At 40.8% G+C, this 16,762-nt stretch overlaps 1 protein-coding gene across 6 annotated transcripts in view; it reads left to right on the forward strand.

The window, feature by feature from the left end:
• The window catches only part of KIF13A (kinesin family member 13A), a 203,823-nt gene that overhangs the window by 112,952 nt on the left and 74,109 nt on the right, over positions 1-16,762 (forward strand). For all 6 annotated transcript variants that reach the window (XM_073331927.1, XM_073331923.1, XM_073331926.1 and 3 more), the window contains exons 7-12: positions 2,725-2,812; positions 4,220-4,354; positions 5,597-5,709; positions 10,541-10,652; positions 12,384-12,596; positions 15,702-15,812. In XM_073331927.1, coding sequence (XP_073188028.1) covers positions 2,725-2,812; positions 4,220-4,354; positions 5,597-5,709; positions 10,541-10,652; positions 12,384-12,596; positions 15,702-15,812 — 772 coding nt within the window. The remainder of the gene's footprint in view (positions 1-2,724; positions 2,813-4,219; positions 4,355-5,596; positions 5,710-10,540; positions 10,653-12,383; positions 12,597-15,701; positions 15,813-16,762) is intronic.

Consider the following 16,762-nt stretch of genomic DNA (forward strand, 5'->3'; position numbering starts at 1 on the left):
ATAAAATTAATCAGTACATTAGGGCAACTTGATTCTTCCTTATTTGTGGCTGTGTGATATATGGCAATTCCTGATATACTAGCTAACATATGTCATTATTTTATAGAAAGATTTGACTCACAATTTCTCTTAGCAGCTTGCAGTGCTTGTGGAAGCCTTACAAAGGAAAAGACAGCCCAATCTTGCATCCTTCATTACACACCCCGTACGCCTAATTATTTTGTTAGGAGTTCTGATTGTGATAGGAATGTCGGATTAGGCCAAAAACCCATTAGATGACTTTTGTCTCTCCTCCCCACTGTACTCCCTCAAAACAAAATAAAACAAAAAATCAGACATAAACTAATATAAGCACTTATTATGTGTTACATATTGCATGTCTATCCAGCCATTCCCTATAACTAGACTTCAGTGATGGTCCTTGAATCTTTCTCTCCTAGTTCGCTGGATTTAAAAGAGTGAATACTTATGAGAAAACTAAAAAACAAAATAGAGACATTTTGTTCAGAGCATTATCCTTCATTTGTGTAGAATTAGATATGGGCAACAAATGAAAAATCCAGTCATACTCTCCAATGTCTAATGTGAAGCTTTCTGTGGCAAGTAGAGGAGACCTAAACCATCAGTTTCTGTCTCTTATGGTTCCAAAAATAACCTTGTAAATGTAAACCAATGCTGTGCTGACTTCTGAGTATGCAGATAGCTTAAGTGTCCTGTTTAATGCTCATAGTGCATCAGAATGAAAGTACAGTAGAACCTCAAAGATATGAACACCCAGAGTTACGCACTTACTGGTCAACTGGAAACCATGTGGAACTGGAAGTAATCAATTAGGCAGCAGCAGAGACCCCCACTCCCCCCAATCCAGCAAATACTGTACTACCTTGGGGCTTTAGCTCTGGGGCTCAGGGCTTCAGCTACAGGGATGGGGGTTGGGGCATTGCCACAGTATGAGGGGAGTCAGGGCTTGGAGCTTTGGCCCCATGGGGGGCACTGGAGCTCGGGGCTTCAGCCCTGCAGAGGGTGCCAAAGCTTGGGGCTTTAGCTACGAGGGGAGTACCTGTTTCAGCCTCAGCGCTCTCCCCATAGCTTAAGCCTTGAGCCCCCCGTGCCCTCCCCCCACCACCAGCTGAAACTAGGAGTGGAACTGTGGGGAGTCCTGGAGCGCCCCCACGGGGCAGAAGCCAGGATTGGTGCTGCAAGGCTGAAGCCCTGAGTCATGGTGCCCTCTGCAAGCTGAAACCAGGAGCGGCGCCGCGGGGCTGAAGCTCTGAGCCCCAGTACTCACCCAGGTCTAAAGCCCTGAGTCCTAGTGCTCCTGCAGAGCAGAAACCCTGAGCCCTCCACCCTCCGGCTGCAGCCCCAATCCCCCCATGGCTGACATCTGTAATGTCTAGAGTTACGGAACATTTCAGTTACAAACAACCTCCATTCCCTCTGTAACTGACTCTGGTCAATTTCTTCTATTGAAAACCCTGTATAGCAGTGAAATGAGAAATCCTGTCACTTTCACTCTGTTTGGGAAAGCTATGAGGCAAGTTCTACAGGTATTCACAGGGGAAGAGGACTGGAACACCAGAAGCAGCTGGAGAAGTAGTGAGGGAATTCTGGAGTTGGAAGATACCTTCTCCTGGTAGTCACAATGAGACTGATATACAGGAGGGAGTCTTGGAAGAAGGTTTGTAAAGCCTAAGGCTTGATCTACAATAGAAAATTAGGTCAGGTTAACTACATCAGTCAGGGGTGTGAAAAATCCACACTCCTGATCAATGTAGTTAAACTGGCCTAAGTCCCTGTGTAGATAACACTAGATCAATGGAAGAATTCTTCTGTCGACCAAACTACTGCCTCTTGGGGAGGTAGATTACCTACTCCCATGGGAGAATCCCTCCTATAGGTGTAGGTATGTCTACACTGAAGCACTACAGCAGTGCAGCTGTGCCACTATGGCCTTTTAAGTGTAGACAAACCCTAAATATGTAGTGGTTGACTTAATTGTATTTATTGAATGATAAATCCTAGAACCCTCCCCCATCCCAGCAGCTACGGATAGGGGCTGAGCTTCTCAATAAGGCATTGTCTCCTGGACTTCACTGAGAGCCACCTGCCATCACTTATACTTGGTATTTGTCTCGGCAGGTGGGTTTAGGTCTCTGACTAGGTTTCTGTTTTGTTTTTGTTTCTTTTTGTTTGTTTTTTAAATCACTGACTATGAATATGTGTCCAATATATACAGAATTGTATATGTCAACTAACAGATACAATTTAAAGATTAGACTGTTACATTTGGATAAAGTGTGAAAAAATATAAAAGTTAGTCTTCCTTGATTTGCTCTATCACATCCTGGATTTTTGTTTGTTTTCCATTTTTGTCTATAGAAAAAATAACATGAAGCATTTCAGGGTCTGTTCTAAACTGCCCCTCTTCCCCCCAACAAGTGTGTGCATTAAAAAAAAATTGAGATTATAATGATTAAAACCTGGTTGGTAGATTAACAATAGAAATAAGATCAAAACAAATCCAGAGTTTATCTGGAGGGTGGTTTTTCTATTACTTTAATCATTTAAAAAAACAGCCAGAATTTTAAAAATGGATCTCTAAGTTCTATAGCTGATGTGTTGGCAATTCAAACAATTGCTTTCATGGATTTCTTTTTTAACCAGTACAGTTCATAATAAATTGCTATGGGAAGGTTTTGAATAACACCCTGCTTTGTTCCTAAGGAGCCGGCAGTCCCTTAAGGTTCGAGAGCACAAAGTATTGGGGCCATATGTAGATGGCTTGTCTCAGCTGGCTGTTACTAACTTTGAGGTAAATATAAACTGATAACAAATAACTAAACAACATTTCTGTAAACAGGGTGATAGGAATTTTATACTATGTAAACCAGTATCTACTCAATGTTTTGGTTCTTTGAGGTGATTTATATGTTCTAATATTTGACTTCATTATTGACAGTCACAAAGATGTCTGCCTGAAGACTCAGAACTATTTATTTCAATTAAAAGCTTTTGGCCTGATCTTTTTTTCCTACGGAAGTCAATGGAAAAATTCTTGTTGATTTTAATGGCAGCAGTATCAGGCTCTTTGTTTGTGGAGATTACAGTGTATATGTAGCCAGTGCTAAGTTTGCCATTATTTCTTTATTATTTTGATTGTTTTCTATCCATTGGTTACAGTCTTCTTGTACTATGCTTATTAGTTGTATCAGAGTTTATCATAGCTGCAGAAGGGCCCATTTGAGTAACTCTGACTCCTTTGAAAATGTTATGTTTCTAGGGTTTATAAAAGACAATAAAAGGTAATATTTAAAGAAGTGCTTTACACACTGCATGGAGTTTTCTTTATAAAGGAAATTGGATGGAAAAACCCGTTTAAGTATTTTTTAAAAACGGCAGAAAATCTTCACTAATATTTTTCATGTACTGCTAGAGGAGGAAAGACTACTCTTTTCAAAGACTTGTATACTTCTGAGGCAGATGTGCACGACGTAAGCATGAAAACTACCTTCTAGTTCACTTAGATAGTATGGGTTGAATATAATATAATAAAGCTCAAGTAAATGAAAGAAGCAGTTTCTTTCAGTCATTGACAGATTGCAGTTTCTCTGGTTCCAACTTTTATGAATTGTGTTAGCTAAGGGAAAACCAAATGCAGTCAATCCTCTCCTACCCCGATCTTTAAAAGAACATTTTGCTAGTGTGAATTTTCACAGCTTTTTTTTTATGCACATTTTCTCAGGAGAGTTAGCAAGCACATGTATCAAACTCAACATAATTGCCTTTGGTTTTATACATGTAGAAAGGTACAGTCTCTAAGTGAGGTAACCCTTTGAGCCAATTAAGTGAAGATAGTATTAGTGCAGCTCACTGAAGAAACACGTTGTGTTCATCTGTCTAAATGGTTTTCTATTGGCCTAATTACTGGCATTAAACAAATATGACTTGTAATGTGGATGTTGTCAGCATGTTCTCAGCTACAGATGAGTAGAGATTGTAGCTTGTGTGTCAGAACTGTGTTTAAGTACAGCACTTAGAAATTTAAGGGGTCTGAATAACTGCAGCCTATCAAATTATGCACCCTTTGTACACTATACATTTGAAAATGTATGGAGAAGGTCCTCATCTTTTCTATGGTAATGAGAATTTTGTTTAGTGGGAAGAACAGTTTCTCCCACTTTTATCTTAACATCCCTTTTTACTATATGTTATGCTCCAGGATATTGAGTCCCTGATGTCGGAGGGAAACAAATCTCGAACGGTTGCTGCAACCAACATGAATGAGGAAAGCAGCCGCTCTCATGCTGTATTCAATATTGTAGTAACTCAGACACTTTATGACCTGCAGTCTGGTGTAAGTGTGTGTTTGTGGTGGTCCTTGTTTGAAATAAGAGGCACTTGCTGCCATTTTTCTCCTTTCAGCCACTCACCATCCGGGATTTACATTTCAGGGGTGATAAATTTAAAGGAAACTTGGAGAACACAATTGAAGTCCACTGTCAGAATGCATACTGTTATGCATCTATAAGTAGCACTGCTTAATTTGGGATAAGGAGACCAAATGGCCTACCATTTTAAAACTTAAGCTGCCTTGACTCCTAGGGGGTAAAGTTTTTCACCTCTGCCTTAAGAGTTATAATGTCACCTGGGGACACAGTTTCCTGTATGATATTGCATGACCCTTTCCTTTGATCCCATTAGTGGTTATTATTTATGTGGGAAGGTAGAACACATGAGTATTCTCTTGGTTTGCCTTTTCTTTTGTCTTTAAGAGTATGAGTACACTGCAGTTGGAAGTGTGATTGCAGCATGTGTAGCTATATCTGAGCTAGCTAGCACGGGTTACCAATAGCAGTGAAGCTACAGCACAAGGCTTTAGGCCCAGGGTAGCCACTCAAATAAGTTCCCAGCATCCTGGGCGGGCTTGTACAGTCATCATGAAGCACATGCTAATTGTACTCACAGTAGCTAGATTGCAGTATGTGTAGGCGAACCCAAGCTAGTGTTAACTACACATCCTGATTGCAGTGTAAACATATCCTGTCTTTATTGTAACTTGAACTATTTTCCATTGGTACCTAAAAGGGAATCCAGCCTCAAATAATTTTTTGAGTTAAATTGAAACATTTTTATGATTCCCTTAGCTGATCTAGTAGAGAGGATGATTCAGATTGAAATTTAATGTACAAGAAAAACTACGGAAGCAGCCAGTTGCCAAATGAGAGATGAGCATGCTGTTTAAGACTGACTACTGTAAAGCCTGTCCTAGACAGATGATTTTTGCTGTATTAGCATTGGCAACACTTTAATAGCTTACCATGCCAGTAAAGTTATTGAACTTATACCATAGTTAATGCTATTTCATAAGTGGTGCAACCCTTAGGGATAAAGTGATATGAGAGTAACTGTTTAAAAAAATTAAAAAGCCTTATGGGAATTCCTTTTTCTTCAGGCTCTCTTACACCTCTGATTTGTCACTGTTCATAATGCACTGCTCATAAAACAGCAGGATTTAAGTACTGCAAGTATATCTGGTTCTTTAGCATTTTGTATTCACATTTCTTGGCTATTTGTCTCCTATGTTTCATTCTTCTAGAATTCTGGCGAGAAGGTCAGCAAGGTCAGCCTGGTGGATTTGGCTGGTAGTGAGAGAGTGTCTAAAACAGGAGCTGCAGGAGAACGTCTGAAAGAAGGCAGCAACATAAACAAGTAAGGACATTGGCAAATACGAAGTGTAAAAATGAATCTTCCAAGGTTAGTGTTTCATTGCCTGCCTGGAATCACTTGTCATAAATCACTTCAAGTGATGCTTCTGGTCAACAAGCAATTTAATTATGCTTTTTCAGCAACTATGTGCTGAACAGAACATTATACATTGATGCAGGGAACCTGATTCATACATGATTCAGATGAGATCTTTGTGCTGCTTATTTGGAAAAAGTGACAACAGCACTCTTTAAAGAATAAACCTTTGTGATTCATTTACACACCCTTTCTTCAGACACATGTAGCAATCTCATGATTGAAAGAGTGTAAGCCATAAAAGGAAGAATACAAACCATAAAAAATTTGGTGAAAACTGAGTGGCTTTGCTCCTACATGTGCTAAAAATATGTAAGAGTATAGTTCACAGTTTAAGAAAAATAGGTCACAATGAAGGTGCATAGGTTTAAGGCTGCCTAGGGGCATCTGTAACTCAAGCAATAACAATTTATAGGGCATTTTGCTACCATAACTACTGTGTTATTCCACAAAACAAATACTTAGCATGATATCACCATTGTCTTAAATATACTAATTTCCTTGGGAAAAATGAGATAAAATGCAGCATCCAAACCTAGCACTTTTTTCAATTACCAATTTTAAAAGTTTCCATAAACCTTTTTTTGGTTCTCTGTAAGGTGAGCAGGACAGCAGAGGTATATTTCAACAACATTTATACTAGAATATTAAAAACCTAACCTCTTTTAGAAGCTGGACAGGTCCAGAGATGCTTCAGTAAACACCAATCTACTTTGCATCAGTGTGTCATGTTAAAAAGTTTACATGATCGGCACAGTAGGGTTAAGAATCACTACATGTGATGGGAAACTGGATGGCTTTAGGTTGGTAGTGTGGTATGTGGAGTCTTAACTCTCAAGGTCACTGATTCAAATCCAGCTGTTAGTTTTAGTTTCTGGTCTCTCGGAATCTCATGGTTGGTACAGGCCTATGGGAAATGAGTTGGTTGTCTCAGTCTAACTCCTCGTGGAAAAGTGTCACATCACAAGACCGTTGCCACAACAGCCGCTAATTGCCATTCATGCTGGCAGTCTCGGCATATATACCAAGAACGGAATGGGCATTGAGAGTGAACTCTCCTCACTTTTCCCTATAACCTTATCCCGTCAAGTCAGGCTTTACATCCTTTATTGTGGTGGCAGCATTGGAAACTTGCTCTGTCCATGCTGTATATTTTCTGTGGATAGATGTCTTCAGATACAGATAGTTCAAATCTTTTATGAGTACTAAATTTTACTTTGAAACATTTCTAAAAAGAGAATAGAAAAAAAATCCATCTTGATTCATTTCTATAGGTACATTTACCCCAAGTTAAGTTCTTGTATGGTATAAGTTTGTATCCCCTTTATCCATTTATTCACTGCTCTCCATTTGGAACTCCACTTGATGCTTGAATGCTGAAGAGAATTCCCTTAGTGCTGTACTGTGGTGTCCTTCACCTCTCTTTTCCCACACCTTGTAGAATTGTCTAACTCTTTCACTTACAAGAAGCCACAGAACTTGTATTTGATATGCACTTGGGGAAAAAAGGCATTTTTATTTTGAGAGAGGTGGATTTTTCCCTTTTGTTTTGAAAGTGCATTGCAACCAATAATCAAAGTTTGTTTCTAGAAGTTGTGCTACTAGAACTGATTTTCACAGAACAACTCCCATTAAAATGTGTGAATAATGTGTATCACACATACTTTGTATTGTCACTCAGAATAGTATATCTCTGAAATAGATACTGAGCTCTCAGGGGCAGAGACAATAGTTGAGATTTCCAAAGTGGCACTGAAAATTTTAGCAACACACCATTTTATGATGATCAACATATTTTATAACATTGTGGACAGTGAATTTGACTGACTTGTAAAGTATCCCAGGTTTTTTTATCATGAGGTCAAAAGCAGAGTGACTATAGTTGCTTGAAATGGAAAAATCCATTAGAATATAATCCATATTGATTGCTATATGTAACTGCTTTGGATGAGAATGTGAAAATAAAGGAAGGCAAAGCAGTCTGACTTGTGCATTTACAGGGCTGGGCAAACTATACAGTACAACTAAATAAACCACAAATTTTGCAGGATGACTTCCGTGGCATCTAACCAGTTCCTGCAGATTTGCTTGGAAGTTCAGTTTCTTCATAAAAGCAAATACTGTGTATGAAATAGACTCTTCTCCAGTTATATACTCCCCTTCTCTCCCCCACAGCTCATCCTACCTCAGGCACTCCACTTGGGAATGCTTTGGAGGGAAGGGATAGTTTGCTCCATCGCAGTCAGCTCCAGAAATGACTTGCACTATGTAAGTCTTAGATCTTGCTATCAGTGTATTAGACCGAGGAGTCTGCTTTCTGCAGAGAGCGCTTTTGTTTTGTTCTCAGAGGTAGTGCTACTCCTTTTAAAGGAGATGCACACATTGTGCGCTCTCATTGATATTTTGTTTGTTTTCTCTAGTTATTTACCTTAACCTAAAATAAGTCATTCAGGCTTACAGTCATCCAGACATATGGCTTCTCTTTGTACATAAAAAAACATAAGAAGATGGCCCTCTCCAACCTTCCTTCCAGAGGGTGTTGGGTGGCTACTCGTCTCCCCTCCATCAGGGTTTTCAAGGGACCTGCACCATAACTGTCTTCCTCGGTCCTTGCAAATATTTTCAGAAGAGCTAAATGTGCCTGCTTCTCTCCCAGTAGAGTACTGGCTACCATACTGACCATAGGGGCAGCGGTACCCCACAGTCCTTTGCAATGTATCTGGGGAATCTCTACAAAACACATAATACGAGGCACAGACTAAATCAGCCATTGATTAGTGCCAACCAAGAGTTAAAGCATTCTTCTTAAACAGGCTGTAATTTTGATGCTTTTTAATAAACCACAGTTGTTGCTATCATAATTGTAACTACTAAGCAAACCTTTGAAAACAAAATTAATATTGCCCATAATACTGTGATCTGAGTAGCTTTCATAATACTAGGAGCAGTAGCTGGGTTCTATTTACTAGATGTCAGTGAAAACCCTATGAAAATGGGCTGAAACTATGCCATTCAGTGCAGTGTTCTCCACTCTGATAAGCAAGCACCACCTTTACAACTGCTGACTCAGGCACTTGTTTGGAATGTGCAGGCCTCCAACTGCACAATAACAAGTGAGCCCAGTCATGCATAAGGAAAAAGTGATGTTGAAAATGTGAAACCCACAGAAGCGATTCTCTTTCATGTATTCTGCACCAGGCTGCCAAGTAAACTTACTCTTTCTGAACTGTCCCAGCTTATTGGGTGCTGGAAGTGGCTTTTGTTAAAGGGCATTATGTAAGCAATATCAGAGAACAGTATGTAGATTAAATTAAAGTAATTACACATCTCCGGTGCATTATGAGTTATGAGGCAAAGTAGACACTGGAATTGTGTAATTATTTTATTGCAGCCATTTCTCATAATACTTCCCTTACAATGTTTAGACAATGGCTTTTGTTAATGGTAGGGTAGGAGCGAGGGCATGGCAGGCTCAGGGGAGGGAGTGGGAAGGGGTGGAGTGGGGGCAGGGCCTGTGGCAGAGCCAGGGGTAGAGCAGTGAGCACTCCCCTGCACATTGTAAAGTTGGCGCCTGTAGCTCCAGCCCTGGAGTTGGTGCCTATACAAGGAGCCGCATATTAACTTCTGAAGAGCCACAGTTTGGCCACCCCTGTGCTAGCATGTGTGATCATAAGGACAAATTGACATGCCCCTCCCTAAATTTTATTTCCTTCTGCTTCCTTGTCTACACTCCATCCATGCCTCCTCTCATAACATCCGAGTATGTCCTTCTGCTACACGATACTGGAATATCTTCTGTAAGAGTTGTAACAGCTGGAATCCTTCAGATCTCTCATTAAAACACTTCTATGCAACATCTTTTGACCATTATTTATTGCAATAGCACTCAAAAGCCCCAATCAGGGTCATGGCCTCATTCTGATAGGCACTGTGCCAAGACCCACTGTCCCTGCATCTAAGGGCTTATTTACACTTACAGTGCTGTAGCGTATAGTGATGGCGCTGCCTACACATATGTATAAGTACAAATGTAAAAATGTATCTATATAGTATATTAAAATATGTAAATATAAGTAGAATATATAAAGGTCCAACTATTCCCACTTGCTCCTCAATCCAATCAGCATTAATTAGTTGATTCTTTGCAAAGGTTTTATGTGCGGATTGGAAATGTGGGGGCGCGGGGAGTAAGAATCTTTGCTTTAAAGCAAGACTAACTTCCTTTAACCTGGTGCTTCAGCTATTTTGTCAATCTAATTTAGACCCTGAACCTGCATACGTTTATGAACATGCTTAAGTGTGTGAGTAGTTCTGTTGACTGCAGTCCCTCTTACTCAGCTCTACAGTGCCGTCAGCAGTGCTTAATGAATAAGTGTTGAGGCAAAAGGTCTCTTACCTTTGGACTTTAGCCTCTGAGGAGGGGTACATAAGACGCTGCAACCTCACATGCTGAAGTATTTGAAATATTGTAATATTTTAACTGAGTTCCAAACTTTCTGGTTTAGTCTCATCAGGTTGCAGTATGAAATCCTAGGCAGCCACTTAAACTGCTCTCTGAATCCAATTCTCTTTTTATAAATATGGTTACTTTAACAGGCATCTTTCGAAACAGTATATGAACAACTGCAAACCACAAAGTCTAGTTCTCTTTCAAGTCCTCCTCCTCTTCTGCATTTTACCAAATCATATTGTTTGGAATATATACACAAAGCTGTTTAATGTTTTGCTGTTTTCTTAGGTCACTCTCAACACTGGGGTTGGTTATATCATCACTTGCTGACCAAGCAGCAGGAAAGGGGAAAAACAAGTTTGTGCCTTATAGAGATTCTGTACTCACTTGGCTTCTCAAGGTAACGCATGGTCTCATTTCACCCTGTAGACCAGTGGTTTTCAAACTTTATGAGCTGAGCCCCCGTTTTGACTTACAATTTTTAGTTGCCCCAGCCCAGACAAAACAGACAGACTGGGTGGCCCCCTCAGGTGAGTCAGGGGTGGAGGTGGCGCTCTGTCTCCAAGCCCCGCCATGCAGGGCTGCCCCAAGCCTTGCCATGTGGGGCTCATCCAAGCCTCCGCTGCTGCCCTGGTTGGGGGGGGAGGGAGCACAGTGTGGGCCCTGCGAGGGGCATTATGGTCACACATAGAGGAATGGGACTCTGAGCTGCACCCAGGAAAGTGTACAGTGACCCTGTGAATGCCAGGCTGTGAACAGGCAGACAGCTGAGCAAGCCATCTTCTACACAGTGAGCCACTGGGCACCCTGGCTTTGCACCCCACCGTGACTCCTGCTTCGGGGTTTGGCTACAGCAGGGGTGGAGAAGGAGCCACAGTGATCCCGAAGTAACACAGCTTGTGTGGTACTGACAGCGTCTCCTTCCTGGGCTGCGCCGGGCTGCCTGTGGCTTTCCAGAACAGCTGCAGTCATGGGCAGGGAGTAATCTTCCAGGGCACATGCGGCTGCCCGCAGTGGGTGAAGATCCCATCCCTCTGCCTCAGCACTGGCCTGGAGGTCCCTGTTCGGGCTTCTTTATGCTGTTTGAAGGTTGACAGATTCCATCCCCTTGGGGGAGCCACGCCACCCTGATCTGGCCTGGGAAGGCTGCCTGCAATCCACTCATCCCCTGCGCCAGGGCCAGCCTCAGACACATCTCGAGTGGCAGGAACCTGTAGGCAGAGCGACGCTCCCCACAGCGCTTTGGGCGCCTCATGCAGCTCTGGAACAATACAAGCCCCATTCCCCACCCCTCACCTTTGGTCCCAGGAGCCACTGTCCACACAGTCCCCTGGCACTTCCTCTGTCCCCACACTTATCTGTGGCTCAAAATGGCAGCCTGTTTGACACTGGCTCTAAATGCCATGAGGGGAGGAGTGTGAAGTCATCACGAGGGCAGCTATTGGAGTACAGCCATCCCTGTCACGTGAGTGGGGAAGGGGTGGGATCTGTGTGCGGGTTGGAGGAGTTGCTGTCCATTCCCAGCCCAGGCAGAAGTGCATCGTTGATCTTGCCACTGCCTGCTCCTCTGCATGACAGTCATGAGCAAAAAGACACAGGTCTCCTACATGTGGCCAGTTGAGCCTGCCTTCCTGAGCCACCTCAAGAGGGGGTTGGGTATCAGGAGGGGCCAGCCCTGCGCTGGACCCCCCCGAACATTCCTCCGCACTCCTCTGGAGAGATGCGCCCCACAGTTTGAAAACCTCTGCTGTAGACAAACTGTAAGCATGATGTGTTGTGGGATCGAAGCATACAGTTTTGATTTTTAATGAGCTGTGGGGTGGCTGCTGCTACAAACTTCTTTCTATACTACTAGGAACAGATTCTCTGCTGCTGTTTTTGCTCTGCCTGCAGTGATATCTTATGACCTACGGTACTAATCTGTAGTGGGATCATGTCTAATGCACTGAGACCTAGAAATTGTTTGAGTTATAGATCAGATTCAGATTAATCAGTGCACTTTGGTGTCTAAATAGATGTCATATATATTTCAAATCTGTTCTTTACAAGGGCACATTATGACTACAGAGAGAATGGGGTACATTTTAATATGTCCTGTATTCCTCAAACTTTCGAAGATTATGCTTTACAGGACAACTTGGGAGGAAACAGCCAAACTGCCATGATAGCCACAATTAGCCCATCAGCTGACAATTATGAAGAAACGCTCTCTACGCTGAGATATGCAGACAGAGCCAAAAGGATAGTTAATCATGCTGTGGTAAATGAAGATCCAAATGCCAGGGTCATTCGAGAACTACGTGAAGAAGTGGAAAAATTGAAAGAACAGCTCTCGCAAGCTGAGGTAAAGTTATTTGGAGCTCTGTGTATCTAGAGTTCTATAAGGAAATATCAAGTGTTTTGATAGGAATTTCCTTCAATGTGTAGTTCTTACAACAAAGTTCGGAAGTGAGATTGCTATGTTAATTACATTGTAAGTCATTAACTTTGTTTCTTGAAATAAGCTGAAATATCTGATGGTTCATGAGCCTCTTGTAAGCATACACTGGGTTGTGCAGAAGGTGTACCTTGCCAAACTAGATCCTTTCCTGAAGAACTTAATCTAAAGGCACAAGTAGATACTCTGTAGTACAGCATAGAACAGTCTGTGACCTGTGATCATAACTGCATAGTAGGTTTCAACTTTTTATTGTGTTGTGGGGTTTTTTTTGGTATATTTTGGGTTTTTTGGAAGGAGTGGGATGTAGCTTGGTTAAGTTAAATGGGGCAGTAAAAGAGACAGAGTCAGGAGACAAAAACTCTAAGGGAACTGGTTTGCTGTGACCGCTGCCTATTATGCTAATAGTAATGGTCTCCCTGTTAACCTTATTTTCCCCCATCTATATGATGTTTTCACCTCTTGTCTCCCACATAGATTGTAAGCTCTGTACGACAGAGGTTGTCTTTCCTGTGTGTCTGAGTGTGAGTGACCCTTTCCAGACTACTATACCCTTTTCAGGAGTCTGATGTGTCTTGCGTACCTCAAGACTCACCTCACTTAAAAACTACTTGCTTACAAAATCAGACCTAAAAATACAAAAGTGTCGCAGCACACGGTTATTGAAAATTGCTGGCTTTCTCATTTTTACTATATAATTATAAAATAAATCAATTGGAATATTAATATTGTACTTACATTTCAGTGTATAGTATATAGAGTAGTATAAACAAGTAATTATATGAAATTTTAGTTTGTGCTGACTTTGCTAGTGCTTTTTATGTAGCCTGTTGTAAAACTAGGCAAATATCTAGATGAGTTGATGTGCCCCCTGGAAGACCTCTGCGTACCAGCGGGAGTATGCGTACCACTGGCCTTATGGCATTTAGGTTCTGATTACTGAGCTCTCTGAGAGCTGCTTTGGACAAGCATAAAGAGTAGGAGATGAGATTAGAGATGAATGTGAGGATGGATTTGTGTAGTGTAAGCAAGAAAGAGAAGCTAGTATAGAGGTTGTTAAAGAAGCTATATGAGGCTGAAATGGCAAAGTTTCCATGAATTTCTGTTTTTCTTTGCAATGTAGACTATTAATTCTGTTCCATAAATTAAAGAAATGCCTAATTTTACCTATTCTTCTAACCATTTAAAAAAAAACAGGTTATATTAGTTGTTTCTGTATTAAACTGTCATTTGTGTTCATGGTATGTGGGCGACCTCTGGCTGAATACTGTTGTCAAGCAGTGTTGGTATAGCCGCATTGGTCCCAGGATATTAGAGAGACAAGGTGAGTGAGGTAATATCTTTTATTGGATCAGCTTCAAAATGATCCGAGGAGATGAGCTTTCAAGCTTGCATAGATCGCTCCTTCAGGTCTGGGAAATGTACTCAGTGTGTCACAACTAAATACAAGGTGGAACAGATTGTTTAGCATAAGTGGTTAACATTTACTTCATTTTGAATGGTCCCTTGAAATATGGGTTTCCTCAAAGGAAACCTGTACAACACCTTCAAAAGATGAGCCATGGAGCTTAAATTTATAACTTTACTAGACACTAAAAATCATTGACTGAATGGAGAAACTGGATTTATGGCTTATTACAGCAATCTATAACCCACTTAACCCCTCCACCATTTTTTTTTCCTTTCACCCCTATGATTGGAGATGTGTTAATGGGCCACTTACCTCGAATGGTCCTTTAATATATATTAACTACTTATGCTAAACAATCTGTTCCACCTTGTATTTAGCTGTGGGACTCTGGGTATGTCTATACTACAACAAAAACCCCATGGCTGGCCCATGCCAGCTGACTTGGGATAAGGGGCTACTTAATTGCAGAGTAGATGTTTGTGCTTGGGTTGAAGCCCAGGCTCTAGAACCCTGCAAGATGGGAGGGCCACAGAGCTCAGGCTGCAGCTTGAATATCTACATTGCAGTTAAACAGCCCCTTAGCACAAACCCCATGAGCCCGACTTGGCTGGCATGGGCCAGCCGTGGGTGTCTAATTGTAGTGTGCACGTACCCTCTCAGGACATTTCCCAGACCTGAAGAAGAGCTTTGTGTAAACTCGAAAGCTTGTCTCTCTCATCCGCAGAAGTTGGTCTAATAAAATATATTACCTCACCCACTCTGTCTCTCTACTGTTGTCAGGGATGTATTTGAAGCTACCTAAAAATGCTCTGAATTTACCCAAAATTACCTGTTGTCTTGTCTGTCTGACTAAATTATGTAAAACTTTCAAGCTTACTGTTCTCCTACCCTTTTACTGACACCAAAGAATCATGAGAAACAAAAATATCTACTGAATACCCACATGGATGGTCTCACCACCTTATTTAATTTCTTTTTGACAATTATTAGGGTGAGAAACCTCTCCTAGTCCTAGAGCACATCTGATATTGCTTTATACCCACTGCCTGTCTCAGTTTTCATCTTCAATCCTCAATTTTTCTATAATTGGCTAGGACACCTACAAAATCAGAATAGGCAAAATATTAGGAACGCCACATGTGTCCTCAATCTAGTGAAGGCATTTAATTCAAATAGTTATAAGAAGAATAAATTAAAGAAGGGTGATTGAGAATATCCAAGTACAAAGGAATAACTTGTTAGATATTTTTGTTTGCATATAGTCACCCAGTTTTTGCATAAATATATTGGGTCAGATCTTCAGCTTTGATAAATCTGCATAGCTCTGTTGACTCTGATGGAGCGACCTAGATTTACACCAGCTGAAAAATTGTCCCATTGTTGTCAACTGTTCTTTCAGTGCTCAACTAGGGATCTATGTCACATATTCACAGTTTCCCCTGTAAAATTAACTCAACAAAAAAAGGAAAAGTCCTGTCATGGCTCGATTAGTAATTTATTCCTATTGTGGCCAGCAGCTTGCTAAAACCAGCTTGAGCAGAGTTATTTTATGTATGATGATATTTTAAAATTGTAATAATTTTCTTCTTCTCAACATTAAGGCCTTGAAGGCACCAGAGCTGAAGGAAAAATTGGAAGAATCTGAAAAACTGATAAAAGAACTTACAGTCACCTGGGAGGAAAAGCTAAGGAAAACAGAAGAAATTGCACAGGTAGTCCAGATACTTTAACTACTGAGATCTGGATCCTCAGCTGGTGTAAATCAACATAACTCTATAAACTTTAATGGATCTTTGCTGACTTACAATAGCTGAGAGTCTGGCCATGGATATTGCTGTTTCCTACTCCTTTACTTCTGTGGGGCACCCTCTCTTGGTCTTTCATCCTTTCTCTGTATTTTCCATTTTTTTTACCATTTCATTCAACCTTGTATCCAGAGTACAGTGTAATTTGCCGACACTGACAGTTTCATTAGAATAGATTTAATGGGATCGCTGCCATGATATGTACTTAAAACAAATGGCAGTGTGTACAGGCCACTTCAGATTTGTAAGACCAAAGTAGGAACATGAATACAATGGGTGAAATCATAGCTTCATTGAAATCAATGAAAAAAAATTCAAATTGACTTCAGAACGGCCAGGATTTCATCACTGAATTCATCCATGTGTGCTACTATAAAATAGTTCTTAAACATGAAGTGACTCTGTAAAGTAAAGGAAGAAAATTGTGTAAAAACAAATTAACTTACTGGTGTCATTAAGGGCTTGTCTACCCAAGGGCACTTGGGAAAATTATTCCGAATTAGCTAAAGGTGCGAATTAAAAATGGATTATTTAAACTTCATTGAACTCCTGAGTGGATACATTCAGAATTAAAGTGGCCTTAATTCAGTTTATCTTAATTCTGAACTAAGATAACCTAAATGAAGGCCAATTCAGTTCTGAATGTGTCTACACAAGGGTTTACTATAGTTTAACTGATCCACTTTTAATTAAAAAGAAAAGGAGTACTTGTGGCACCTTAGAGACTAACAAGTTTATTAGCGCATAAGCTTTCATGAGCTACAGCTCACTTCATCGGATGCAGCCTTAGCTAATTTGGATAAATTTTTCTGAGTGTCCCGTTGTAGACAACCCTAATATTACCTTTGATTAGAATT

The sequence above is a fragment of the Lepidochelys kempii genome, chromosome 2, assembly GCF_965140265.1.
Source record: "Lepidochelys kempii isolate rLepKem1 chromosome 2, rLepKem1.hap2, whole genome shotgun sequence".
In the NCBI taxonomy this organism is placed as follows: Eukaryota; Metazoa; Chordata; order Testudines; family Cheloniidae; genus Lepidochelys; species Lepidochelys kempii.